This window comes from Eptesicus fuscus, chromosome 17 (assembly GCF_027574615.1).
Source record: "Eptesicus fuscus isolate TK198812 chromosome 17, DD_ASM_mEF_20220401, whole genome shotgun sequence".
NCBI lineage: Eukaryota > Metazoa > Chordata > Mammalia > Chiroptera > Vespertilionidae > Eptesicus > Eptesicus fuscus.
In genome coordinates this window covers 60,772,878-60,799,287 of record NC_072489.1, presented here as the reverse complement: position 1 = coordinate 60,799,287, position 26,410 = coordinate 60,772,878, and the positions used below count along the sequence as shown (strand labels likewise).

Here is a 26,410-nt window from a genome sequence, read left to right as displayed (position 1 = left end):
TAAAAATATGTTGTTGTTTTTTTTTTTAAATAAATAGGCTAGAGAGACAGAAACAGAGAGAGGGAGATGAAGCCCATGAGCCGCCCTTGCCCCGGGACTGGCCTTGGTCCTGTTCTGACTGCCAGGCTGTGGCACCGTGGTGCGTGCCAGTTCAGTCTTGGCTTCACGGGACCTTGCACACTTCCACTTACTCTCCCGGATCCCGCCACGCCTGTGAGCACGCCCGCTAGCCTGCTGGAGGGGCCACCTGGCCCCGCACTCCCATCAGCCCCAGCTGATGGCTGTCGGCCCCTAAGGAGCTGACTGCAGACCCGGGCCCAGCAGAAACCAGGAGGACCGCCCGGCGGAGCCCAGCCTGAGTGGCTGACCCAGAAGGACAAGCTGAATTGACAACCCCTGCTTTAAGCCACTGCTTTCCGGGGTGATTTGTTTCAGCTGATCCAGGCCCCGGGAGGAGGCGGGAGCCGAGAGCCAGGAGCGGCCTGAAACCAGGAGGCCTTAGCAGGTGGGTCTTACGCTGAGGACCCCCCGGGAGATGGGTCCCCCAAGAACACGGGGTCGGGGGGAGGGGGGAGGCTCCTTGACCGGCAGAGCTGGGAGAACAACGCGGACCGGACACTCGGTGCCCCGAGGGATAAATAAAACTTTAATGCTGGTGAGAGGCCGGCTTGCCCGGGGGCTCTCTCCAGACGCCCGCGTGGTCCGGGCGGGGGCTGGCATCGGCCAGGTCGCTGGGGCGGATGCCCCGCGAGAAGAAGTCCTGGTTCATGAGCATGAGGTCCCCCGGGAAGTCCGCCAAGCGGAAGAGGCTGCGGTTGGTGAAGCCGGCGATGGACCGCTCCGCTCTCTTCGGGGGGAAGAACGGCTTCAGGTGGCTGGGCTGGTGGGTGAGCGGCTTGGGGGGCTCTTTGGACTTGAACGTGACTTTCATCTTGATCTCTTGTCTTTGTGTGGCTTTGTCCTCGCTTTCCCCCGGCGCGGCGTCCCCGTGGGCCTCGCCGTCCACCCCGCCCTCGCCCGTGGCCGCGGGGGGGCCGTCTCCGGGCGGGCCGCCGGGGGGCCTAGCCCTCTCGATGGCGGGCAGCGGCCTGTGGTGGCGCAGCGCCCGCGCGAACTGCATGCGCTCCACGTGCCGGCAGATGTCCAGCCTCTCGCGCGGCGGCACCCGGAGCTCCTCCGGGGACACGGTCACCTTGGCCGTCCAGATCTTCTCGAGGAGCCCGCAGGCGGCGCAGGCCGGGGAGAACTGCTTCCTGTACTCCAGCACCTGCTTGTAGTCCGAGGAGCGCAGCTGCAGCTCGCGCAGCATCTTCCGCTCCTCCTCCTGCTTGTGCGTCAGGAACCTTCTGGAGGCCACGGTGTGCACGCCACCTAGACGCTGGCAACCAGAGGAGGCGTCAGCATGGCCCGGGACGCGCGGGGGCTGGCGGCCCCTCCTCCCGCCACCACTCAGCGTGCCCGAGACAAGCCTGGGTTCAAACTCCAGCTCTCCTTTTTTTTTTTCAATGGTGTCTTTTATTTTATTTTTTTAATATACACTGAGTGGCCCGATTTTTATGATCTCTGAACGCATAATAATCTGGCCACTCAGTGTGTGTGTGTGTATATATATATATATATATATATATATATATATATATATATATATATTAGAGGCCCGGTGCATGAATTCGTGCATGGGTGGGGTTCAGCCAGCCTGGACAGGGGGAGGGGACATGGGCGGTTGGCTGGTCTGCCTGCTGGTTGAACTCCTGGTCGAGGGGACAATTTGCATATGAGCCTTTTATTCTATAGGATATACACTGAGTGGCCAGATTATTATGTGTTCAGAGATCATCATAATCTGGCCTCTCAGTGTATTTTTATTGATTTCAGAGAGGAAGCTGTACACTGAGATTGAGTCCACAACCCGGGCATCGAATCCGGGACCCTTCAGTCCGCAGACCTACGCTCTGTCCACTGAGCCACACCAGCCAGGGCTGGACTCTCCTTGCCTCCCATGAACTGGAAGGAATTGTGTGGACTCACGGGGCCACCGGGAAGCTTCCGGAACCATCCCTGTGAGAGCAGCTGGCGCCAGGTAAGGCTCAGGCGCGGCGCCTCTGCCCTGGGTCCTGCTGTCGCTCTCGTCCTCCTGGGGCTTTGGAACAAGAGGGCACTCTGCTCTGCAGGCGCCGAAGCCACTAGCCAACTCGCCAGCCTGCGTCCTGCTTGGGAGACTTCCGTCTGGACCGCGGCTGTTTGGGAACCTCCGGCTCCCCCGGGTGACCGCCTGCCGCAGTCCCCACCCCTCACCCCCCCCCCCCCCATGATGGTTCTCTTACCAGGATCTCTTTCTCTAGCGGGGAGTACTTCCCGGGGGCGATGCTGGGGTCTGACGTGTGGAATTTGGTCCATGTCCTGGAAGGTGGAGAGGCCGGTGCGTTAGAACTCTGGGAAAGGCCCTGGCCGGTTGGTTGACTCAGTGGGTAGAGCATCGGCCTGTGGACCAATGGGTCCCGGGTTCGATTCTGGTCAAGGGCACCTACCTCAGTTGCAGGCTCCTCCCTAGCCAAGACCCTGGTCAGGGCTCATACAGGAGGCAACCAATCGATGGGTCTCTCTCACATCGGTGTTTCTCTCTGTCTCTCACTCTCTCTTCCACTCTTCCTAAAAATCAATGGAAAATTGTCCTTGGGGAGGATTAACAAAATAAACTTATGAAAGGGGTTCCCTGGCGCTCCCTTTGGGAATGGAAACCTCACAAAAGGCGATTCCTTGGAGTCAGGCGAGGCCGCCAGGCCAGGTTTCTCTGGGCACAGGCTGGGTGCCGCCACGCGGCCCGGGTGGGAGAGTGGACAGGAAGGAGCGGACGGGAAGGAGTGGAGGGAAAGGAGCGGTCAGAAGGAGCAGACAGGAAGGAGTGGTCGGATGGGAAGGAGCGGAGGGGAAGGAGCGGACGGGACGGAGCGGACGGGAAGGAGTGGACAGGAAGGAGCAGACGGAAGGAGTGATCAGATGGGAAGGAGCAGACGGGAAGGAGTGGACAGGAAGCCCGGCCGCACTCACCCCACGGGGGCAGCGGAGTCTCGGTCCCCACGGCAGAATAGGGGGTCCTGGTCCTTGACAGACTCGCCCGTGCTCAGCACCCCATTCTTCAGGGCCTTCCGCTCTGGGGCCCGGAGGTCTTTAGCCCTCTGCTGCCCCGCCTTCGGGCCGCCGTCCTCCCATTCCCGGAGCATGGCCTGGCCACAGGCCGGATGGAAGGTGTCGGCCGAGTGGCTCTTCCTCAGGCAGTTTCAGGGGAGCCCAGGGGCGGGCACCCTGCTCTTGCATCACAACTGGCCCCTGGCGCCATTGTGAGGTCTGCGCCCGGCTGAGGGTGCTGAGCCGCCCCGGCCAACAGAGGGCGGGGCCCTGTGGTTTCCCTTATCGTTACCTAACCGCTCCCTGGGCCCGTCGGGCGTGGAGACGGCGCCAGGCAAATCCACCCCCGGTCCTGCTGGTCCCGTTGTGCCCACAGGAGCAGGAGCCAGGGCGAAAGCTCCCTGTGTCCGCCATGCTGCTTCCTGCCTGCCGGGCCTCCTGAAACCCGGGTACAAACACCGTGTGGCTCAGCGGTGGAGCCTCGACCCAGGAGGTCACGGTTCAATTCCCGGTCAGGGCACAGGCCCGGGTTGCAGGCTCGATCCCCAGTGTGGGGGGGCGTGCAGGAGGCAGCTGATCCATGATTCTCTCTCATCATAGATGTTTCTGTCTCTCTCTCCCTCTCCCTTCCTCTCTGGAACCAAGAAAATAAAATAGAATAAATTTAAAAACTACGACAGAAAAGACCCTTCCCACTGGAGCCACACCCGCCAGCACCGCGGCGGTTCTGCCTCCGTGACGGGCAGCGGTGGGCGAGGCAGCCGCGGCTCCATTCTGTGTTGTGTCGCATCCCCAAGGGCTTTGTCCCCTGTCTGGGCTGCTCCGCGCGCAGCTTTGTCCCCTGTCTGGGCTGCTCCGCGCGCGTCTGAGGAGTCAGCGACTGAAAGGAGAGTGTGTGTGGGGGGGAGCAATGGGCCCCCCGGGAGTGCGTCCCGTCCCACCCAGCTCAGCGGGTCCGGGGTGCTCGCTCCAGCCGGGCTTGGTGGCAGATCTGGGTCCCCCGAGCGATGAGGAGCCACCAGGTAGCAGAGGCCACGGCCCCGCACCCTCCGTGTGGGCCGCAGTGACAGGACGGCCCGGCCCGCGCTGGTGTGGGGACGAGCGTCTCACCTGTGTTTCTCTCACCGGCAGGAGCGCCCCGTGGTGGCGGGTTGGCCATCGATCGCGCGCTCTGCGTGTTCCGCGAGCATTGACGTGACTGACGAACTTCAGGAGCGCGGCCGGTGACCGGGGGTCAGGCGGGTGTCTGTCTGCTGACAGGTGCCGCTCTCAAAGGGAGACCACTGACCCCGGGACGCTTCCTCTGTGCCCAGCCACCCGCCCACTCTCATGGGTGCGTGCACGTGCCCTCGGGCGCGCCGAGAGCTCAACTCTCCACTAGAGGGTGAGGCTAGAGACGGACCAGGCAGCCTGGCCGGCGTGGCTCCCTGGTGAGGGCGTCCACCCATGCCCCTGAGAGGTTGTGGGTTGGATTCCTGGTCAAGGGCATGTACCTGGGTTACAGATTCGATCTCCTGTCCCTGGTCTGGGCTTATGTGGGAGGCACCAATCGATGTGTTTCTCTCTCTCTCTTCCTCTTACTCTCTCTTTCTCTCTCTCTCTCTTCCCCCCCCCCCTTCCTTCCTTCCATTCTCTAAAAATCAATGGAAAAAATACCCTTGGGGGAGGATTAGCACCAACAAAACAGAGATGGTCTAGACGGGGTCCCCCCTTTGGGAAGGCCTCACGGTTGGGGTGGCACAGGCCTACGGGAGGTCAGCACACGGGACATGCCTCGTTCTGACAGGAGAAGATGGGGGTTCGGTGCTATGACAACCTGGGAGACTCCCAATAGCCAGGGCTCCAAGGACCTCCCGCGGGGCGAGCTGTGCGTCTGCAGAGACAAGATGTCTGGAGACAACGCACACGTGGGGCCTCCCTGGGCTTCGGTGATGTTGGGCAGGGACCCGGCTCTGCCAACTCTGCCGGGCCGGGAGCAGGAGGGAGGTGGGCGGGCGGGGCGGAGGCTCGGCGGTGGGGGGGTGGCGGGGGGAGGCTTCTGCGTGGCTGCGGGCATCGGCGGGGGAGGGCTGACCCCCCACCACCCAGCTTCCCCAGGAGTGGGCACCGCTGGCCTTTGCCAGGAGGAGGGAGGAGGCGAAACCTGCCGTGGTGCAGGGAGGGTCCTTTGCCCTGGAGCCCGGGTTCCTTATCCCCTCGTGGCCTCACGCAGCCCCCCGACATCTGGCCGCACCCAGCGCCCGGGCTGAGGCGCTGCTCTGGCCCTCGGCTTCTCCCTGCCGTCCCCCCCGGCCCCTGGGCAGTGCTCTGCCCGCCCCGCCAGGGGGCCTTCGCGACCGAACTCCTTGTCCCCAGCGTGACTTGCAGCGCGAGGAGGCCCGTTTTGGGGAGACTCGGACAAAGGAGCCGGTGTGCTGGGCAAGTTTCAATGATTTGCCCAAGGTCACACTCTTCCAGTTAGAAGAAGCAAAACAAAACATAGACCCGCCCAGCTCGGGCTAATCTGAGCTTCGCCTCCCCGGGAGGCGGTGCGGCCACTGGACCGTGCAAATGGGACTGATAAGGAGATCGGAGTTGAGCACCAACGGCGGAAATGCGGCAGGAAAAGACGGGAGGCGGGGGCAGTGCCCGCTGTGTGCCCGCCAGGGACGGCTTGTCTGCAATCAGGACGCCCCGAGATGAACACTGATAATCGCTCGTATCGACTGAACATGTAGGCACGGGCCTAGGAGCGCCCGATGCCGTCACTCACTTAAATATGCGGATATGTTTTAAATGGCGTCCAAGTCCTAGAAGGCACCTGCTTCCAAAACAAACCAGATTAGCCCGGCTCCTGTGGCTCCGACCTATGAACCGGGAGGTCAGGGTTCAATTCCCGCTCAAGGGCACAGGCCCAGGTTGCGGGCTCCATCCCCAGGGTGGGGCGTGCAGGAGGCGGTCGATCCGTGATTCTCTCTCATCAATGATTCATTGATGTTTCTAGCTCTTTCTTCCTCTCCCTTCCTCTCTGAAATCAATTTTAAAAACCTTAAAAAATAATAATTACAAAAAAAAAAACCCCAAACCCGACGAGCAGTGCAGTGACCCGCCGTGCGGAGCGGTGTGATGCCGGAGCTAGCGGCGCCCGGGGCCTGCCTCGGCTCCCAGACCCGCTGCTGGCCTTGCAGTTCGTGTTGGGGAGGTCGGGCCCAGGAAAGGGGTTGGGGCTCCGCGTGGTGGTGGGGGCGCTCGGGGGCTCACTACTCACCAATAAGATAGACTCGCAGTCTCTCTGCGACGGTACAGGGACTGCGATCCGTTCTGGGGGCCGCCCGTGGGCAGGTCTCCATCCTGCGTCACCCTGGGTTTCTCAGGAAACCTCGCCGGGTATCACCATCGTCTTGGGGCGTGCCCTCCCCCAGGCCTCCCTTCCCGCCTGGGAGTGGGGCAGGTTCTCTCCCGGGAAGCGTTCCGCCTGCTCGCGGGGTTTTCCGACGTCTGTGGGAACCCCGTTCTCCCCCACTCACTGAGGTGGGAGCCAAGAGGCGTCTTCAAGGCTGAGCTGCTCTCCACATCCCGAGAGGCTGTGTGGACGGTGGTCCCTGCGCTCGCCCTGCCGACCCTGGCCTCCCCGGAAGGCGCCCGGCCCTCTGAGCAGGCTTCGGGCGTGCGTGCCAAGAAGGCCGCGTGAGTTACCAGCACGTCCACACACAGGATGCCGTCTTATCTTAAATCCCTCGCTGGCAGCGGCTCCTACGATACTGGAACTCCCAGGGGGTGAGAGGGCCGGACGCCCAGCGGATCTTTGGGATCTAACCCGGAGAAGTACATTTCTCTGACCTTCAACTGGGTGCCTTGGACCCGAGTCCGGGGAAGAGGCCAGAGCGGCCCCAGCTGGAGTCTCCAAAGGGCGCTGGGCCCCCGTGGCTGTGCTGCGCTTGTGCGCGAGCCCGCAGGTTCGGTGAACGAGCAATCAGTGGTTAATAGTTTTAAATGTGTGTTTATGGAACTCAGAGAGGAAGGAGAGGGAGAGAGAGAGAGAAACATCCATGATGGGAGAGAATCGTGGATCAGCTGCCTCCTGCACGCCCCACACTGGAGATGAGCCCGCCACCCAGGCCTGTGCCCTGACCGGGAATCGAACCCTGACCTCCTGGTTCCTAGGTCGATGCTCAGCCCCTGGGCCACGCCGGCCGGGCTCACGTGGCTTTTGAAGGACAGAGACAGAGAGCACGCGCACAGGCAGCCCGAGCCCTGGGCCTGCAGCTCCTTCCCGCCCCGCTGACCCCGGGCGGGTGGGTCCATGTCCCCGAGTCAGTTTCCCGGCCTAGAAAGCGGAGAGAAGACACATGTCCTGCGAACTCCCAGGACGATGAAAAGCGTTACAGTGAAATAATGTCCAAGAAGATGAACTAACCCATAAAACGTGCAGCGCGGAGCCACGCTGGCCGCACGTGTGCCGGGCAGGGAGCACCTGCATGACTGCTCAGTCGGAGGCGCTGGCCTGACCCACAGTGCGAGCAGCCCTGGTCTGTTGGGATACTCGCCACGGGGTCCCAGTGCATCCAGGAGGCACCCCTAGATGCCAAAGAGACTTCTACAAAGAAGAGAGGATGAACGTGAAGCCCTCGGTGTCAGGAAGTGCTGGGCAAACACAAGGACTTACACGCCCGTTACCGTCCTGTATCGCACGATGGAAACTGCGCTTCAGCCACACGGTGGGACCTGCCTAGACAGAGGGGCTTCCGAAGGGAGACGAGTTACAGAAGAGCACACAGACCCACGTGGACTGTGGCCCGTGGACCGTGGATCTGGCTGTGGGCTGTCGTCCCAGCTCCGGTTCCTCTGTCCGTGCAACGCTCTCTCCCACAGTGGCCCTCTTCCTGCCGTGGCTAATTCTCCTGGGTTTGTGGTTAATGACAGCGAGGCGGTAGAAACGCTGGAAACTGCGGCCAGCGAGGCTCAGTGGTGAGCGCCGACCTAGGAACCAGGAGGCCACGGTTGGATTCCCGGTCTGTGCACATGTCTGGGTTGCGGGCTCCATCCCCACTAAGGGGGCGTGCAGGAGGCAGCCGATCCATGATTCTCTCTCATCCTTGATGTTTCCGTCTCTCTCTCCCTCTCCCTTCCTCTCTGACATCAGTAAAAATATATTTTTAAAAGGAAAGAAGCTCAAAACCTCTGTTACAGGGACATCTATTGAGAAAAAATAATCTTGCTCGTGAAATGTACAAGTCTCCTGTAGACGCCTCATTTTAATGACTCGGCCCAATGCCCCTCTGAAGTCAGCAGGGCGGGCAGCTCTGTCTCGCCCTTTTCGGATGAGGAAACGAGACGAAGTGCGTTCCCTCGACCACCGCGGGGGAAGCAGGCCCAGCTCCAGCCTCCTACCCAGGATCCATCAGGTAGGAGTGAGTCCCTCAAGGCCCGTTCCAGCCTCCCACCCACGACCGCGTTTGCCCATCGAGAGCAGAGTGGGCCTGGCAGACCTTGGGTGTCCTACACGCAGAAGAAGCCAGAAGCCATGCCTGCAGGTCATGGTGACCGACACGGTGGGGTCACCAACGAGCAGAGGGGCCTTTGGTCAATCCTCCCCCGAGGACGTTTTCCATCGATTTTTAGAGAGAGTGGGAGGGAAGGGGAGAGACAGAGAGAGAGAAGCATCGATGTGAAGAGATGCATTGACCGGTTGCCTCCCCTACGCACCCCGACCAGGGCCAGGGATCGAGCCTGCAACCGAGGTGCGTGCCCTTGACCAGAGTCAAACCCGCGACCTTTCAGTCCTCGGGCCGAAACGCTCACCACGGGGCTGCCCGGCCAGGGCCTCCAACCTGCAGAGCGGTCTTTACAGGTAAGAACAGGTGGAGTATTCGGTTGGAAAAGCACTTCCTTTCCACAACCCAGGCCCCCGCGTCTGTAGAACCCCCTGCCCTCCCCCGTCTGGCTCGCGGGGGTTAGAGTGACACCTGCCCCGGAAGGCGGGCGCTCTGTCGGAAACCTCGGCATCCGGGGCGCCGAGCGGAGGAGAGACCTCAGAGGCTAAGGGCTGACTTGCTGCTGGAAGCCAAGCGGCTGAGTGTCTGCTGGGGAAGCCATCGTCGGACGAGCGTCAGGTAGGAGGGGGTCCCTCCAGGCCCCTGCGAATACGCAGTCCCAGGCCTTGCGCAGAGGAAGCAGTGCTACCGGCAGGACTAGGAGGGGCTCAAGGGAAGTGCGTCCCTCCAAGAGCCGACCAGCTAGTGGGGGAATAGGACTAAGACACCGTGAACTACCATTAAGGCAGGGCGGGTTCAGGGTTAGCATAGAGGGACCAGTGGGCGCGGCGGGAATTCGGGGATGTGGTTGGGGAACGAGGAAAGCCTTCAAGGACACAGGAGAGGCAGCGTGGGTATTGAAAGACGAGTCCATGCCCACGCTGCTCCCCCTAGGAAGTGCCGTGGGCGGGAGGAAACGGGGCGTCCGTGACGTCCGGGGCCCCTGGAACTCAGGGTCCCACCTGCCCAGCCGGGGCCAGCTCACCATCTGCCTCGTCACCCCTCCGGCCGCACCTCCCACCTCCTGGCTCCGGGCAGGCCTCCAGCAGGCAGCACCACCTTCTCCGGCAGGGAGTGCCCCGCCCGTCCAATCCCAGCGCAGGGATCGAGTTGCACGGCCGCCCCGGGAGCCTGCGAGCATATAAGGCCGCCGCCGGCCTGCAGCAGCTGGACACCTCCGACATGGGCTGGCCAGGCCCCCTGCTGGGGCTGCTGCTCCTGCCCGGGGTTTTTCTACTCGAAACAGGTACAGCCGTGGGTGCCCGGGCCCCTTGCTCCTGCCTGTCCCAGGGAGGACAGGGAAAGTGTGGGTACCCCCACAGAGCCCCCCAACCCGCGGTGGGGAAGCTTACAATGAAATCCAGGCCAACAGGGCCTTTCCCTGTTGAATGCCATCCCAGCCACGGAGGGAGACGCTGCTGTGACGTGCTTCGCCGAGCTTGTGGGTTTGGGGCCGCCGGGTCAAGGGTTTTCTGTGGGTTTCTGTCTTGTGGGCGAGGCACTCTCTCCAGAACCCTCACAAAAGGGTGGCTCTGTTGTGAGGGTTCTGGAGAGAGACGGGTACAGAAGGAACATTTGGTCCAGCCGGCGTGGCTCAGTGGTTGAGCATGGACCCATGAGCATGGCCGGTTGCGGGTTTGATCCCCAGTGTGGGGCGTGCAGGAGGCAGCCGATCAATGATTCTCTCATCCTGATGCTTCTCTGCCCTCTCTCTCTCCCTTCCTCTCTCTGAAATCAATAAAATATCGATTTTTTTCGAACCCCTGTAGGGTCCTGGGTTCAATCCCACTCAGGGCACCAAAAAATCAATATTTTTTAAAAAGCAGAAGGAGGAGCGCTGGCCAGGGGACTTCAGGGTTTCAACGTGCTCTCTGGCCCGCACGCTGACCTGAGGCAGTGGAGGTGTTGAATTACGGCCACGATTTCTTTCCTGTTGCTGAACGGCGTTGGAAAATGTACCACAAAAGAATACCTTCGCCTGAAACAGTTGACGTGACAAAATTATCTAGATTTGATTCATGAAGTCTTTTAACCTGAACATCTCTATCTTTTTATTTCTTTATATATATATATATATATATATATATATATATATATATATATATTGATTTCAGAGAGGAAGGAAGGAGAGATAGAAACATCAATGATAAGAGAGAACCATTGATCAGCTGCCTCCTGCACGCCCCCCACGGAATGGAGCCCACAACCTGGGCCTGTGCCCTCGACCAGAATCGAACCCAGGACCCTTCCGTTGACAGGCCGACACTCGATCCACGGAGCCAAACTGGCCAGGGCTCTATCTTTTTATTTCTAAAGAATTATCAGTTGGGTAATCTTAGCCTTAATCTATATTTCACATCTAGTCCTCTTAGGGGCGTTTTAGTTTAAGTTGAACTACACTAATCAAACTGTCCCCATCATTTCGATTATTTTTATCGTTATTTTGTGACTTGAGGGGGAAATATCAAAGTCCCCTGTGACTTAGCTTCCCCGCTTACATTAACAAACAAAGGCTTGGAAATACTCTTGAACAGCAAATAGCTTGGATAAAACTTTTATTCACTATAAAGAAAAACCTCATCACCACCCACAGAGTAACGTTTGATTGTGAAGTTCATACTCAAACTCTCCTTTTATTCTGCAGGTAATTGAGTAGCTATCAGACCTACTAGTATTTGCTAGAACACACGAGGGTGTTCAGAAGGGTCTAAGTCAGGCGTCCTCAAACTACGGCCCGCGGGCCACATGCGGGTGTTTTTGCCGTTTTGTTTTTTTACTTCAAAATAAGATATGTGCAGAGTGCATAGAAATTTGTTCATAGTTTTTTTTTAAACTATAGTCCGGCCCTCCAACGGTCTGAGGGACAGGGAACTGGCCCCCTGTTTAAAAAGTTTGAGGACCCCTGGCTAAGCGGTTTCCTGCATGCATTTACACGTCTGACGATGAGTGAGCATGGGAACGTGACTTGGGGCCAGGTCTGCACGGCTCAGGCCCCGAGTCCCCCTTTCCTGACCACGCGGATGTGGGCGGGTTCTGCGTCCCTCCGGCTGCTCCCTTCGCTCTGACAGAGGAGATTTGATGGGATAATGTGCATAAATTACATGGAAGCGTGCCTCAGGCGAGAAGCGGCTAAGTCAGTGTGAACTGTCATTAGACGCTACGAGCTCTAAACTGGGGATCTTGCACGGAGAAGAGAGGACAGTGCGGATGCTCCGCCTCCGAGTATAGCGTTTCCCCACGTGTATCCGTCCCCAAGAGACCAGGACAGGTTCCTCTTCCAATATTCCCGCCACAGGTTCAGGCGGTAGAGGCAACATGGATACATGCCGGCGGGAAGGGGTGCTTCTCTCCAGCGGATCAGCAGCGGGCAGGCGGGCGCCCCTGGGGGCTGTGCCATGCGTATGTGGAAAACACATGGGGGCTTTCTCGCCCTGGCTGGTGTGGTTCAGTGGATAGAGCGTCAGCTGAAGGTCCCAGGTTCGATTCCCGGTCAGGGCGCATGCCTGGGTTGCGGGCTCCATCCCCACTCGGGGGCGGGCAGGAGGCGGCCGGTCCAAGATTCTCCCTCATCATGGGTGTTTCTATCTCTCTCTGCCTCTCCCTTCCTCTCTGACATCAACAAACATGATGAATAAATAAAAAGGAAACGCATGGGGCTCTCGGAAGCATGTCTGAGGTAACGGGACATGCAAGTTCACGGTATTGGCTCCGAGGAGGCGAATGTGATGCTGGAGGGAAGAAAGGACCGGCGTCGGGGGTGTCGTTACAGGCACGGCGAGTGGGGGCCCCAGAGCGAGCTGCGTGGACCTCGGTGAGCTCTGCCCACAGGGCCTCGCTTGAAGAAGTGCGGGCTGCTCTTGGCAGGCAGACTCGGACTAGGACTTAATCTGTATGGAGTCGGGTGTCTAAGGCCGTGGTCGGCAAACTTCGGCTCATGAGCCACGTGCGGCTCTTTGGCGCCTTGAGTGTGGCTCTTCCACAAAATACCACGGCCTGGGCGAGTCTGTTTTGAAGAAGTGGCGTTAGAAGAAGTTTAAGTTTAAAAAATGTGGCTCTCCAAAGAAATTTCAATCGTTGTCCTGTTGATATTTGGCTCTGTTGGCTAATGAGTTTGCCGACCACTGGTCTAAGGGATGGAGGATGGCCCGGCCGGCGTGGCTCAGTGCTTGAGCATCAACCTATGAACCAGGAGGTCACGGTTGGATTCCCAGTCAGGGCACGTGCCCGGGTTGTGGGCTCGATGCCCGGTAGGGGGCGTGCAGGAGGCAGCTGATCCGTGATTCTCTCTCATCATGGATGTTTCTGTCTCTCTCTCTCTCCCTCTCCCTTCCTCTCTGAAATCAATTTTAAAAATATATGTATTTTAAAGGATTTAGAATAGATGTGTGTGTGTGGGGGGGGGGGGGATGGAGACAACCCCCAGTGTGGGAAAAGTGAGTTTAAAGATTGCTGGGAACTGGAAAAATCTCCCTAAAATCCAGCGATTCTCTTAAGACAACACCTTGGTAACGAGACTCGATGCTGAGCTGGAAACAGCCCCGAGCAGACCCCTGGGCGCGAAGGTCCGCCTCGCCTCCTGTCCTGCCCCCTCCTCCCATCCCCCCGAGAAATCAGGGCCCAGAGCGAAACCGGCCAAACGGGGCGATTCATTACCTGAGCCGGGCCTTTGATAGGAGGGTTCAACCCTCTCCTCCTCTGCCCGGCCCTGCCTCCCCGCCAGTCCCGCACGCTGAGGGCACACGGGTGACACGCGGGCCCGTTTCCCGGTGCCGCTGGCCCAGCAGCGGGCACTCCAGGAATGGTCAGAACCAGTGAGCGGAAAACAGTGCCCAGGACTCTCCCACCACGGCTGCCCGCTGCCCGGGTCCTCGGGAACACGCTCGCCAGGATCTCGGGGTGTTTCCTGAGCTGCAGGCATCGGGGCATTTGAGAGGCACGGGGCCCTTGCAGACGCGACAGGCGAGTAGCCGGGTGGCCGGGCGTTTTCTCAGGGACGGCCTGGCCCTGCTCCAGCTTCGCCCCGCCCCCGGCTCCCCCACCTGTGCTCTCGCCGCCTCTGCCCCGAGTGCACTTCCCTCTACAGCTCACACACGTGTCCTTGAGGTTCGGGGAGCGTGGGATCAGCCGTGCGGTACGGCCCCGGAGGCGCTGTGGGCTCCTCAGCAGTTGCACAAGCTCCTTACGGACAATGGCCCCGAGAGCTTCCGGCAACAGCGAGGCTGTGTCTGGGGTGTGGTCGTCCCCGCGTAGTTTGTCTGGTCAGCACGAGCCAAGGCACACGGACAATCCTCCAAAACCGCAACGCGATCGAGTTGCCATCTGGCCAGCTGGGCACACACCTGCTCTGCCTCCAGGCCTGACACTGCCACCCCCCTCCCCCCCACAGCCCCCCCCACAGCCCCCCACAGCCCCCCCACAGCCCCCCCCCGGGGCACTCAGCCCCGCTCCCCCTGGCGCCGAGGTCGGGGTGGGAGTCTGTGGTGTCAGATCTGGGCTGGGCCCCCAGCCGCCTGCTCGCATTCGCCCCGGTCAGGCGTTCAGCAGCACGGAGCCCTGCTGTGCCGCTGGCAAGCTGACAGCTCTGCGGGCCAACCTCCCCCTCCCACCCACACACATGCACACACCCCACGCATTCACACACAGGCACACACCCCCCATACATTCACACACAGGCACACACCCCACGCATTCACACACAGGCACACACCCCACGCATTCACACACATGCACACACCCCACGCATTCACACACATGCACACACCCCACGCATTCACACACAGGCACACACCCCCAACCCCACGCATTCACACACAGGCACACCCCCCCCAACCCCACGCATTCACACACATGCACACACACCCCACGCATTCACACACAGGCACATACCCCACGCATTCACACACAGGCACACACCCCACGCATTCACACACAGGCACACACCCCACGCATTCACACACAGGCACACACCCCACGCATTCACACACATGCACACACACCCCACACAGTCACACCCATGCACACCCCCCCACGCATTCACACACCCCACACATTCACACACATGCACACACCCCACGCATTCACACACAGGCACACACCCCACGCATTCACACACATGCACACACACCCCACGCATTCACACACAGGCACACACCCCACGCATTCACACACTCTCTTGCATACATATAGTCACACACATGCACACACTCTCACATGCACACACCCATGTGTGCACTGTGCACATGCTCTCACATACACGTGCATATGTACACACTCACATACATGCGCTCAGCCATGCACACTCTATCACATACATACATTCACACCTATGTGCTCAGCCACACACATGCACACTCTCTCACATACATACATTCACACCCATGTGCTCAGCCACACATATACACAAATGAATTTCCACCAAACACGTGGCTGGTGTTCAGCTCGCCACGATGAATGCCCGTGTGCCGATGGGAAGAAGGAAGTGGCTTAGTGGGTCCGGAGCAGAGAGCGGGTCACGGGCTGACATTCCCGTGTGTGCAGCCCGAGGGACTCTATCTGTGTGGCACTAACGTAACTAATACATTTTCAAAGTCCATTCAAACAGCTCAGACATTGGGGCCGAGTGTGTGCGTGCGTGTGCGTGTGCGTGCGTGCGTGTGCGTGTGCGTGGGGGGGTTGGCTTGCTTACATTTATCTTTGGTTTCTCTTTTTTCCCCCTGATTGGCTCTGTTCCGTCGGGTGGGGGTTAGAGTTCTATCAACGCGTCTGTCTCATAGCCGCGCGCTCCGCCTGTTCTGTGGCGCGAGGAGTGTTTGCCTCCCGGTTGTCACGGAGTCTGCAGGGCGGACACACGCAGCGCAGCGGAGTGGGACACGTGTGGCCAGGCACGCTGTCCGGCTCATCACGTATGTGTGTGATGGCTAACGCACCGTCCCCTGAACTAAGGCCGGAGGGCCGACACTTTTACCCGGGAGTCACGTTCGCTCGTGCTGAAATTTGTTCTGGTTGGAGCTTTTCTGGGACAACACTGCCCTTTTCTAAAGTGACCTTCTCTCCCCACCTAGCCGCCGAGACCGAGCGCCTGCAGCCGGCACTGGGTGAGTTCCTGCTTCTGTCACATCGGCCTGACACCCCCGTTCTCCGCCCCCCCGCCCCCCCGCCCACCCCGCCCCCCCCGCCCCCCCCGGCAGGCAGGAGGCAGGGCCCAGAGGAAGACGCGCAGTGCGCAGTGTCGGCCCTTTGACATGTGTAGCGGATGCACGTATGCGACACGGATAGCAGCCGTGTTCACCGAGGGCCCCGGGGGACTGAGGGTGCCCCTGGGTCCCGAGAGGCAGGGCTGGGAAGGGGCCCGGATGTGGACGGGCCATGGCCACCGGCTCTGGTCCCAGATGGGCACCGCTGCCCTGGCCGGCAGGTGGCGCTCCGGCCCGGGTGAGGGCCCGCTCCTGTGCCCCTCTGCAGAGCGGGCCCCGCCCCGCGGTGAAGCTGTAGCTGTAGGCTCTCTTCAAAACAACCCCCCGGGCGAGCACGTCCGAGCGCCCGTGATGTCCGGGGAGGCACCGCTCCGGGTCCCGTGTCCTCGGCCCGTTCCTCACCCGTCCCCTTGGGGCGGTGCTGACGCTCAGAAGCAGGTGGGGTGAACGTCACCCCTTTAATCACGTGAAAACATCTCCGTTTCTCTCGTGCCCATAGATGACGGGAACTCGGACACCATCCTCTCAGGTAAGAGAGCCCTCGCTCGGTGCTGTTGCCCCGAGGGTCTCGCGGTCCCTCCGAACTCAGGAAAGAGAGCCACAAGGGGCGTGGCCTGGAGTCCCTTCCCTGGTGACCCCCAGGGCCCCCGTGGCTGAGTTTGTGGGGAGCTTGTTCTCAGGGCGGTGCCCCGAGATCCCCTCCGTCCTCAGAGGGGACGGCGCTGTGATGTTGGAATGAGTCCTGAGAGCATCCGGGCGAGAGCGGGTCCGAGACTGCCGGTCGGCGTCGCTCGGGCCGCTGCTCGGAGGGCTTCGGGCTCTCTCAGCGTGTCCTGGCCGCGGGCTTCCGTGCCTCGGAGGAGCGGCACTGGAGCTCGTGTAACACAGGGTCGTGTCTGCGTGTCCTGTGCTGTGTCACCAGTCCCCACAAAGCTAGTGCGTGAGCCACACCCATGTGCTGCCTTCGGCTCTGGGGTCAGAGCCCGGGATGGGTCTCACCGCGCGAAATCGCCGTCCGGAGTCCTGTCCACCTGGAGGCCGCGGGCGGGACCACGCCGCCTCTCCATGGGAGCCTCCTCCTTCCGCCGTCAAAGCCAGCAGGGTCGTGTCTTCGAATTTCTCTCCGACGCTCCGACCTCCAGCTCCACTTTGAAGAATGCTTGTGGCCCGGCCGGCGTGGCTCAGGGGTTGAATGTCCTCCCAGGCACCAGGAGGTCAGGGTTCGAGTCCCAGTCAGGGCACAGGCCCGAGTTGTAGGCTCGATCCCCACTGTGGGGCGTGCAGGAGGCAGCTGACCCATGATTCTCTCTCATCATCGATGTTCCTGTCTCCCTCCACCTCCCTTCTGCTCTCTTTAAAATCATTAAAACCTTTTTTAAAATACGAGGGAGAATCATGGATTGGCTGCCTCCTGCTAGGGATGGAGCCAGCAACCCGGCATGTGCCCTGACCGGGAATCGACCTCCTGGTTCATAGGTCGATGCTCAACCTCTGAGCCCCGCCAGCCGGGCAACACATAATTCTCATCACAAAACACCAAACACCTACCTGGGACACAGAGTCTGGGAGGGAGGAAGGGGCGAGTGAGCTGAACAGGACCCAGGGCCCGTGGCTGAGAGGCGACTCAGCACGCCTATCACTTCCCTGGTGGGCCCTTCAGAGTTGAGGCAAAACCACAACTTGTGAGGTCATGGTGGGGCGGCCCTCGCTGGCCACACCCCTCTCAAGTCACTGTGAGCACTTCCGTTCATGAGTGTTTCCTTTCGGGGGGAATTCTTTTTTTAAAATATATTTGTATTGACCTCAGAGAGGCAGGGAGAGGGAGAGAGAGAAACATCCATGATGAGAGAGAATCATGGATCGGCTGCCTCCTGCACGCCCCCTCCTGGGGATCCAGCCCACAATCGGGCACGTGCTCTTGACAGGAATCGAACCCGGGGCCCTTCAGTCCGCAGGCCGACGCTCTATCCACTGAGCCACACCGGATAGGGCTTTGAGGGAGCATTCTTATTATTTTTCATTTTCAAATTTATCTTTATTGTTGAAAGTATTACCGATGTCCCCCTTGTCCCTGCCTTGACCCCGTCCACCCGCTCCTGCCCCTCCGCAGCCCTCACCACACTGCTGCCTGTGTCCACGTGTTAGGCATCGGTGCCCACAAGCTCTGTGGTCAATCTCTCCCGCTCACCGACCCCCCTTTCCCTCCGAGACGTGTCAGTCTGTGGAAGCTAAAAAGCAACACAGACAGTGCTGCGTGCAGCAGGCTGACGAGTGCGTCTTCCTTGCAGTGCTGCCTGCTGCCGGCTCCACTCCGCTCCCTCCTCTGAATGCAGCGCGTTCAGCATCTCCAGGTAGGACCCCCGCCTCCCCCCGCCTGCCTCCCCCCCCACCCCACCTCCCTGCCCCCTGTGACCGAGTTTATCGCAGCTGCTAAGTTGCACTGCCCATCGCTGGTGACTGCTGTTCCATCAGAGAGGGCACGCCGCGCGGAGAGGGACCCCTCCTGAGGTGCCTGGATTCACGCTGTCCAGCTTCACTGTGTGTTTATCCATAATTTTACTGTCAAAGAACATCATGCCCGGCCGGCGTGGCTCAGGGGTTGAGCGTTGACCTAGGAACCAGGAGGTCAGGGTTCGATTCCCGGTCAGGGCACAGGCCCGGACTGTGGGCTCGATCCCCAGTGTGGGGTGTGCAGGAGGCAGCCGATCCATGGTTCTCTCTCATCATTGATGTTTCTATCTCTCTCTCCCTCTCTCTTCCTCTCTCTCTAAAAATCAATGGGAAAAATATCCTCGGGGGAGGATTAACCCCCCCAATTTTTTTTTAAAAGGGGGCGAGGCATTTGGGGAAAGCGGGGTGGCATTAGGAGCATCCTCTCGGTCGCCTGACCTTGACCCCGGCCTCGTGAGAGGCGGGTCCTTCTCTGTGAGCACATGGCCAGGCGGGCGGCCCCTCGGCAGGGGCCAGCTGAGTCCTTCTATGATGGGGTCTCACCTGTGTCTCAGGAAGACGCTGCGGCCCTAACCGCCGCTTCCGTGTCGTTCTAGAGCCACCTGTCGTGGACCCGCCACCTTCGAGTCGTAGAGACGTCGATCCTTGGCCCAGCCGGCCCGGTCAGCCACCTGCTCACAGGACACACCACTGTGCGAGTGAACCCCAGGGTAGGTCGTGACAGCCAGGGAGGGGGTGGGGGTGCACGGGGCCAGAGCGAGAGGACCACGCCCCCAGCACCCAGCTGAGCTCCAAGCACCCCACTTTCCTGCCACTTCACAGACACATTGGCAAGTTCAGACAAGGAGGAGAAGGAGGAAGCAATCAGTGTGCCCCTGTGCCTCCAGGGCTGGCGCTCACAGCTTGTCACAGTGGGTTTCCATCTTGTCAAGAAATAAGACATGACGGGCAGCTTCGAAGTTCCCCAGACTCCCCATCCCCCCTCCGTTCTCTTCCTCTTCCTCTTCCGCAGAGACAAGCATTCTCCTGGATGCGGTGTGTGTCGTTCTACACTGAGTGGCCAGATTGTTATGATCTCTGAACGCATAATAATCTGGCCACTCAGTGTGTGTGTATATGTGTATGTGTGTGTGTGTGTGTATGTGTGTATATATATATACACATATGTATATGTATATATGTATATGTATATGTATGTGTGTGTGTATGTGTGTATGTGTGTGTGTGTATATATATATATATGAGACCTGGTGCATGAATTCGTGCATGTGTGGGGTCCAGCCAGCCTGGCCATGGGGAGGGGACGTGGTCGGTTGGCCAGCCTGCCTGCTGGTCATACTCCTGGTCGAGGGGACAATTTGCATATTAGCCTTTTATTATATAGGATATACACTGAGTGGCCAGATTATTATGCGTTCAGAGATCCTAATAATCTGGCCATTCAGTGTAGTTCATTTTAAGACTTTTACAAATAGGAATTGTGCGACTCTAGGTGTGTTATTTTGGGTTTTTCTTTCACACCAATGATATCGGTCCCCGTCTATCATCCACTCCCTTGTATTCTTTACTCAATGTTACGTTTTTGAGATGTATCCGTGTTGATAGCTATAAAGATTTATAGATAGATTTTACTGCTTTTAACAGCTATGGTGTTGAACCTTTCTTAATAAACCACATAATGGGCGTGTTTCCCCACGGATAGAAATACGTTTCTGTGATGTTGCGTGTCTGCCCGGCTGAGGGCAGGTCCTGGCTCAGCAACGCATGTTCTACAATCTGATCCGTTTTGTGGCGTGACCACCAGGGGCCACCTCACGCAGCGGCGGGATTACTGAGCGGTGGTTTTCTAGAACGCGCTCATGAATGGGGAGTGATCAAAAACTCTCCCTACTTTGGGAGCTGGGCAAATAGGATGAGAGCAAAGGGCAAGTTTCCGAAATGGACCTCCATTTTTGTTTCCACAGGAGACCCGCCCCAGATGAGGCTTGCCAATGGCACCAGTAGGTGCTCCGGGCGCGTGGAAGTGTTCTACCAAGGCGCCTGGGGGTCGCTGTGTGGGGACGGCTGGAGCCTGCGGGAGGCCCAGGTGGTGTGCAGGCAGCTGGGGTGCGGCCAGGCGGTGTCCGCCCCGCTGGGCGCCCACTTCGGGCCGGGCTTCGGGAAGATCCTCCTAGACAACGTGCACTGCAGCGGCGAGGAGAGCCACCTGGCCCTGTGCGCCCACGACTCCTGGGTCGTGCACAGCTGTGGCCACGATGATGACGTCGGGGCCATCTGCTTGGGTGAGGGGGTCGCGTGCTCTCTCTGGGACTCGTGGGCGGGAGGGGCGGTGACAGGGAGCGGGAAGTGAGCCGGGGCCTCTTCCTTGGGGGCTGATGGCTCCCTGTCCCCACACTCGCGGGTCCTCTAGCGGCAGACCCCTTCCCGCCAAGTGAGACCCACTGGGCTGTGTCTAGGCCCCGTTCTACCTCTAGTCCTGTCCGGCTAACACAGTAGAAATGGAATGAAAATGACCCTGTCAGATCGAGCTTGAAGCTGTTCATGGGGGCTGGTTTGATTGGTCTATTTGACTTGAAGTCTAACCGGCTTTCCTAGTCTCTGTGTCTGCCCACCATCACAGATAGGGCTCAGAACTCAGATCTGTGGTGTTGACCTTGGCCTCCTGCTCTCAGGAAACCTGCTCATCCTGGCCTGACAGCCCCTCTGCTGGGCAGCTGCCTGAGGAGAGGTCCCAGGCTCGGCTTAGAGTGTGACCTGGGAGAGACTGCAACATTGATGAGTAACATCAGCAAAAGAGGGTTTGAAAATTAGCTAGCAGGACACAATGCCCAGGTGCAGGAACCTCCCCAAATCAGAACTGGATTATCGGGCAAGACAGGACTCTTCTGGGGCCATTGAAGGACTATAATTAATAGTCACTGGCTTTAGGATATAGTTTTCTGTGAATATGCCCATCAATCATCACCAATCACTTACTTGAGAGAAAATTGCCATTTATGTCCCGGAGTGATTAGATCAGAAAATCATCTGTCTTTAGTCTGTAAGGCCTGATTTTTTTTTTAACAGACAGTGAAACAACATCGTTGAAAAATTATAGTTATGCGATTTTAGAGTAACTTTGCCACTAGAAGAAACCATGGGGCTATTCCAATCCTTTCCTTTTTATCCTAAACCAGTGGTTTTTTAACATTACTTTTCATCAGAATTACCCCATGGGTTTATTAAAAATGCATATTGCTGGGTCCCACCCAGCATTTCTAGTTCAGTAGGCCCAGAGTGGGGTGTAAGGATTTGCATTTCCAACAAGTCCAGATGCTTATACTGTGGTAGGAAACCACACTTTGAAAACCACTGTCTTAAAACAAAGAGGAATTTTTTTTATATAACCCTGATACACAGAAGCAGAGTTACCATCATCAGTATCACCATCATCACCACTGTCACCGACATCAATGCCATCATTATCAGCAGCATTGTTACCAGCAAAAGCACGGTTATCAGAAAAAACTAGTTTACCTGGTAAGTTAAACTTTGTACTTGTGAATCACTTTCTTGGTTACTTTTAGTTTGTGTGTTCTTATGGTTATGTTTATGGAGAGCGAAGCACTCAAACAAGAATATTTTAGGTAAATTATTAACATATCTGCCAACATCTGGTACTATGCAAACAGACAGGTCTCTGTGGATGAATTAATTTTCCATTTACAGCTAAGAGCCTAAGGTGACATTCATGGCATTCTCTTCATCTGGCACACGCCAGGAAACTGATGTTCATGTGCATGTGGCAGAATAAGAATTAGATTCCAGAATTGAATGATCATGCCTTTTGGCTGGAAGGTCACTAAGCTCTTTAGAACTTGCTCATATTATTCTTCCCATTCGAAGCATATTTATGAATACATCCCAGCATTATCAATTTGTAGATGCTGCTTTCCTTTCCTTCAGCTTTCCTCAAATATGATGTTCTTAAGTTTGTTTCCTGTTTTTTAAAGACTTATTTCTCTGGGGCCAGGAATTCCAGGACCCCTTTACCATGAACATAATACCCTATCTAATAAAAGGGTAATATGCAAATTGACTGTCACTCTAACACACAAGATGGCCGCCCCCATGTGGACACAAGATGGCCGCCACAAGATGGCCAGCATGGGAGGGCAGTTGTGGGCGATCAGACCAGCAGCGGAGGGCAGTTAGGGGCGACCAGGCCTGCAGGGGAGGGCAGTTAGGGGTAACAAGGCCTGTAGGGGAGGATAGTTGGGGGGGACCAGGCTGGCAAAGGAGTGCAGTTAGGGGTGACCAGGCCTGCAGGGGAGGGCAGTTGGGACAACTGGGCCAGCAGGAAAGCAGTTAGGCATCAATCAGGATGGCTGGGGAGTAGTTAGGGGGTGATCAGGCTGGCAGGCAGAAGCAATCAGGCAGGCAGGTGAGCAGTTGGGAGCCAGCAATCCTGGATTGTGAAAGTGATGTCTGACTGCCTGTTTAGGCCCAATCCCACCGGACAGGCAGTTGGACATCCCTCGAGGGGTCCCAGATTGGAGACGGTGCAGGCTGGACTGAGGGACACCCCCCCACTTGCACGAATTTCGTGCACCGGGCCTCTAGTAGATGAATAAAAAGTTAAGCAGCCTCGTTTGATGGTGCTGATGGTGACTTCCTTAGACGAACTGAAAGAAAACCAAAAGCTTCAGAGCATCTTGCAATGCAATGTCCACCTGTTCTTTCCCCAGTGCTGATAGTGACTTCACACTGTTGTTCTTTCTAGGGTATGGCTTCTCCAAGCCTTCACTGACCACAGCCCTGAAGGCCCGGACACCACCAGCAGGTATGGGAACCAGTTCCTGAGTCCACATGACCTTCCTATCCTCTTCTAATTCCAAATTCCCAGCAGAGAATCTGGCCTGATTCAGCACAGGGACTGGTTCCTCCGAAGTCGGACGTACACTCGAGCTGACTGGGCAGCCTCAGTCATCGGGCACACAGCACTGGCCCCGTGCCCCCCTCCAGGCTCTGGGTAGGACAGGCCATCTAAGAAAGGGATATGGGTAAAGAAGACACCTACGAGTTATCTACCGTCACGTAAAACCACCCCAAACACAGTGGCTTAGGACAGCACCATTTGTAATTGCCCGTGAGTCTGGGGGTCAGCTGGGCTGCCTTGCTGATCTGGGGTAGGCTTGCCTGGTCTTGGCTGATCTCGGCAGAGCTCCCACATGCATTTCAGGTTAGCTGGCAGGTCAGTGGAAGACGGTCTGGCCTAGGACGGCCTCCCTCACAGGCCTTCCATTTCCATAGCTGTTATCTGAGGTGACAGAGGTGACGAGGCCCTGTGTGTCTCATCACCCAGCGCCCGGCTCAGGCTTATTCTGGGGATTGTCCCAGGATTTCCATGGAGCCCAGGGGAGCCTGGCAGCCCTCTCGGACTCAGCTCTGCGTGGCTTTGGGTAGGACAGGTTATAGGCATCATTATTTCTGCTACATTGTATTGGCAGAGCGAGTCATGAGCCACCAGCCCAGAGCAAAGGTGTAGGCCAGTGGTCGGCAAACTCATTCGCCAACAGAGCCAAATACCAACAGGACAGCGATTGACATTTCTTTGGAGAGCCAAATTTTTTTAAACTTCTTCTAACGCCACTTCTTCAACATAGACTCGCCCAGGCCGTGGTATTTGGTGGAAGAGCCACACTCAAGGGGCCAAAGAGCCGCATGTGGCTCGCGAGCCGCAGTTTTCCGACCACGGGTGTAGGACAATGAGAGGGGGAGCTGCAATGTCGCATCGTGAAGAGCAAAGCTATGAGGAGGAGAAAAACTGGGGCTGCTGGTGTGAAGGACCGACCCCCGGCAAGCTGTCTTCAACGGGGTGTGGGAGAGGAGGACACTAAGGGCTCCTTCAAGCGTGGGCCTCTCCCGGCAGCGGGAAGGGTGTGAGTTGCAAAGTCATGGAAAGCAAGGAAGGCTAGGCCGGGTAGAAGCCGGTCCAGCCATCAACAGACAGAGGGCGCTGTTCTCACCCCATGACCCCACCTCTTCCCAGGAGGCTGGGCCCCCTTGAGGCTGGCGGACAGCGAGGGGAGCTGCGCGGGCCGTGTGGAAGTCTTCTACCAAGGCGTCTGGGGGACCGTGTGCGACGACCTCTGGGACCTGCCACAAGCCAATGTCGTCTGCCGGCAGCTGGGGTGTGGCCGGGCCGTTTCAGCGCCCGGCGAGTCCCACTTTGGGGAAGGTTCTGGCAAGATCCTGCTGGACGACGTGCGCTGCAGGGGCGATGAGGGGCACCTGGAGGAGTGTGCCCACCTCGGCTGGCTCTCCCACAACTGCGGGCACGGGGAAGACGCGGGCGTGGTCTGCTCAGGTAACCCCGCCCCTCGGCAGGCCCAGCGGGTTTGAGCTCTTCCCAAGCAGAACCTACAAGAGACAGGGTAAAGCTCACGGTGGGAAAGAGCTCACAGCAGCCGCTCTCATCTCTCTGCTTACAGATGCTGCACACGCGGCGGGCACGCCACCAGGTAGGAGGGCGCTGGCGCCAAGGGCAGCGTGCCCACCCCTCGGGGCAGAGGCTGTGCTGGAATTAGGTGTCCCTTACTCTCCTGCTCGGGGGTGGGGGGCGGGCAGAGCCTGGAGCCCCTGAATGTGCGTGGCGGGGTGGCGAGCACGTTAGGCTCACGTCCGCCTCTCCGCTACTCCACTGCGCACGCCACACGCAAGAAGCTGGCTCTAAACTCTCAGCTCCTGTACGGCACGCGCAGTCCATCATTCTGAGGGTGCGAGGGGACGGCAGTGAGACACGGGTACCGAGTTAAGATCTGAGGGGCAGAGCCCGGCCAGCATGGCTCTGTGGTTGAGCACCAACCTATGAACCAGGAGGTCAGGGTTTGATTCCCAGTCAGGGCACAGGCCCGGGTTGCGGGCTTGATCCCCAGTAGGGGTTGTGCAGGAGGCAGCCCATTCGTGATTCTCTCTCATCATGGATGTTTCTTTCTCTCTCTCTCCCTCTCCCTTCCTCTCTGAAATCAATAATAATTTTTTAAAAAAGACTTGAGAGGCAGTTAAGGAACTCCCTGCCCAGGGGCAGGTGGCTGGTGGGAAAGACCTGGCCAAGGTCAAGGTGACCCCTTCTGTCCCCGTCTCCTCGCCTCGGCCTCGTTCCGGTGCAGCCAGCCCCGCAGAGCTCCGTGCTCTTGGTTTCTCCAACCCTCTCCGCACCGACACCCAGAAATGCCAAGTGCCCTCTCCTTCACCAACCCCGTCCCGCGCCCGCCGTCAGCCAGCTCTGCTCGGTGTCGTGCATCAGGCTGAGTGGACGAGGTCTCGCGACGCTCAGTCCGCCCTCGGGGTGCTGGGCTCTGGCAGGTGGGAGTGGCCTGGTCCTGGGAGAGACTCTCCAGTGGGAAGTTCTGGGCCAGCTGCCGCTGGTCGGAGAGGCGTCGGGCCGGGAGGAGCGTCCGGAGCGACCTTGCTCCCGGCTCCCGGGCCCTGAGCAGCAGGTGGAAGGGAGCAGCGCATCCGTGCCTCTTGCTGTTTGTCCATCGAAGCCGCGTGGCTCCAGACCCAGGGTCCCTGGAATTGGCGACAGGAGCAGCACCTCACATCTTTCATGTTCTTAACCCCGATTTCAACGTAGCTCATTTGTGCGTGTGACGAGGGAAGGATGTGCCAATGTCAGGGAAGGTTCTAGACCAGTGCCTCTCCCCTCCCCACACCAGCATCTGTCCGGGCGCCGGCTCACCCCCAGACTGGCTCTGTGGCTCTGGGAGGGGCCCGGACAGCGTGGGCCTCGTGCCCACTGACAGTTCACGTGCCCTTTGTGTGTGACAGGTCACCCGTCGGCTGCCACAGCGGGAATGGCCACTGCAGGTGAGACTTCGGGCGTGAACGGTCTGAATTTGGGAAGAAAAGATAAAGTGTGTGAGTTATAAAATGCATGAAACTGAATAAGGGCAAGTGGAGACCCTGAACCCCCTCCTGCCTTTAGAGAAACCTCGCTGCGGCGGCGTCATCACTAAGTTGTCGGGCTCCGTGAAGAACCCGCCGCGGAGTGACATGCACGACAACATGACCTGCGTGTGGGAGATCCGGGGCAACGCGTCCGACCACGTGCTGCTGGCCTTCCCCTACCTCAAGTAGGTCCCG

The 26,410-nt window shown here is 58.5% G+C and overlaps 1 protein-coding gene across 1 annotated transcript; it reads right to left on the bottom strand.

Annotated features, from left to right (window-relative positions):
• Positions 1-625: 625 nt before the first annotated feature.
• Positions 626-3,310, bottom strand: C17H10orf120 (chromosome 17 C10orf120 homolog). The gene is made up of 3 exons (XM_054729113.1): positions 3,049-3,310; positions 2,325-2,400; positions 626-1,378 (listed from the first exon to the last, which is right to left on the bottom strand). Exons 1-3 carry the CDS (start codon positions 3,219-3,221, stop codon positions 647-649), a joined length of 981 nt encoding a protein of 326 aa, XP_054585088.1. The 5' UTR covers positions 3,222-3,310; the 3' UTR covers positions 626-646.
• Between the last annotated feature and the right edge of the window lie 23,100 nt (positions 3,311-26,410).

What these genes read in the sequence shown, in the direction of transcription:
- C17H10orf120 (XM_054729113.1), bottom strand. Translation starts at nt 3,221, where the DNA reads ATGCTCCGGGAATGGGAGGACGGCGGCCCGAAGGCGGGGCAGCAGAGG. An exon ending in GACTCCGCTGCCCCCGTGGG is followed by an intron (nt 2,401 to 3,048) that starts GTGAGTGCGGCC and finishes TCCACCTTCCAG; the next exon opens with GACATGGACCAAATTCCACA. An exon ending in CGCTAGAGAAAGAGATCCTG is followed by an intron (nt 1,379 to 2,324) that starts GTAAGAGAACCA and finishes TCTGGTTGCCAG; the next exon opens with CGTCTAGGTGGCGTGCACAC.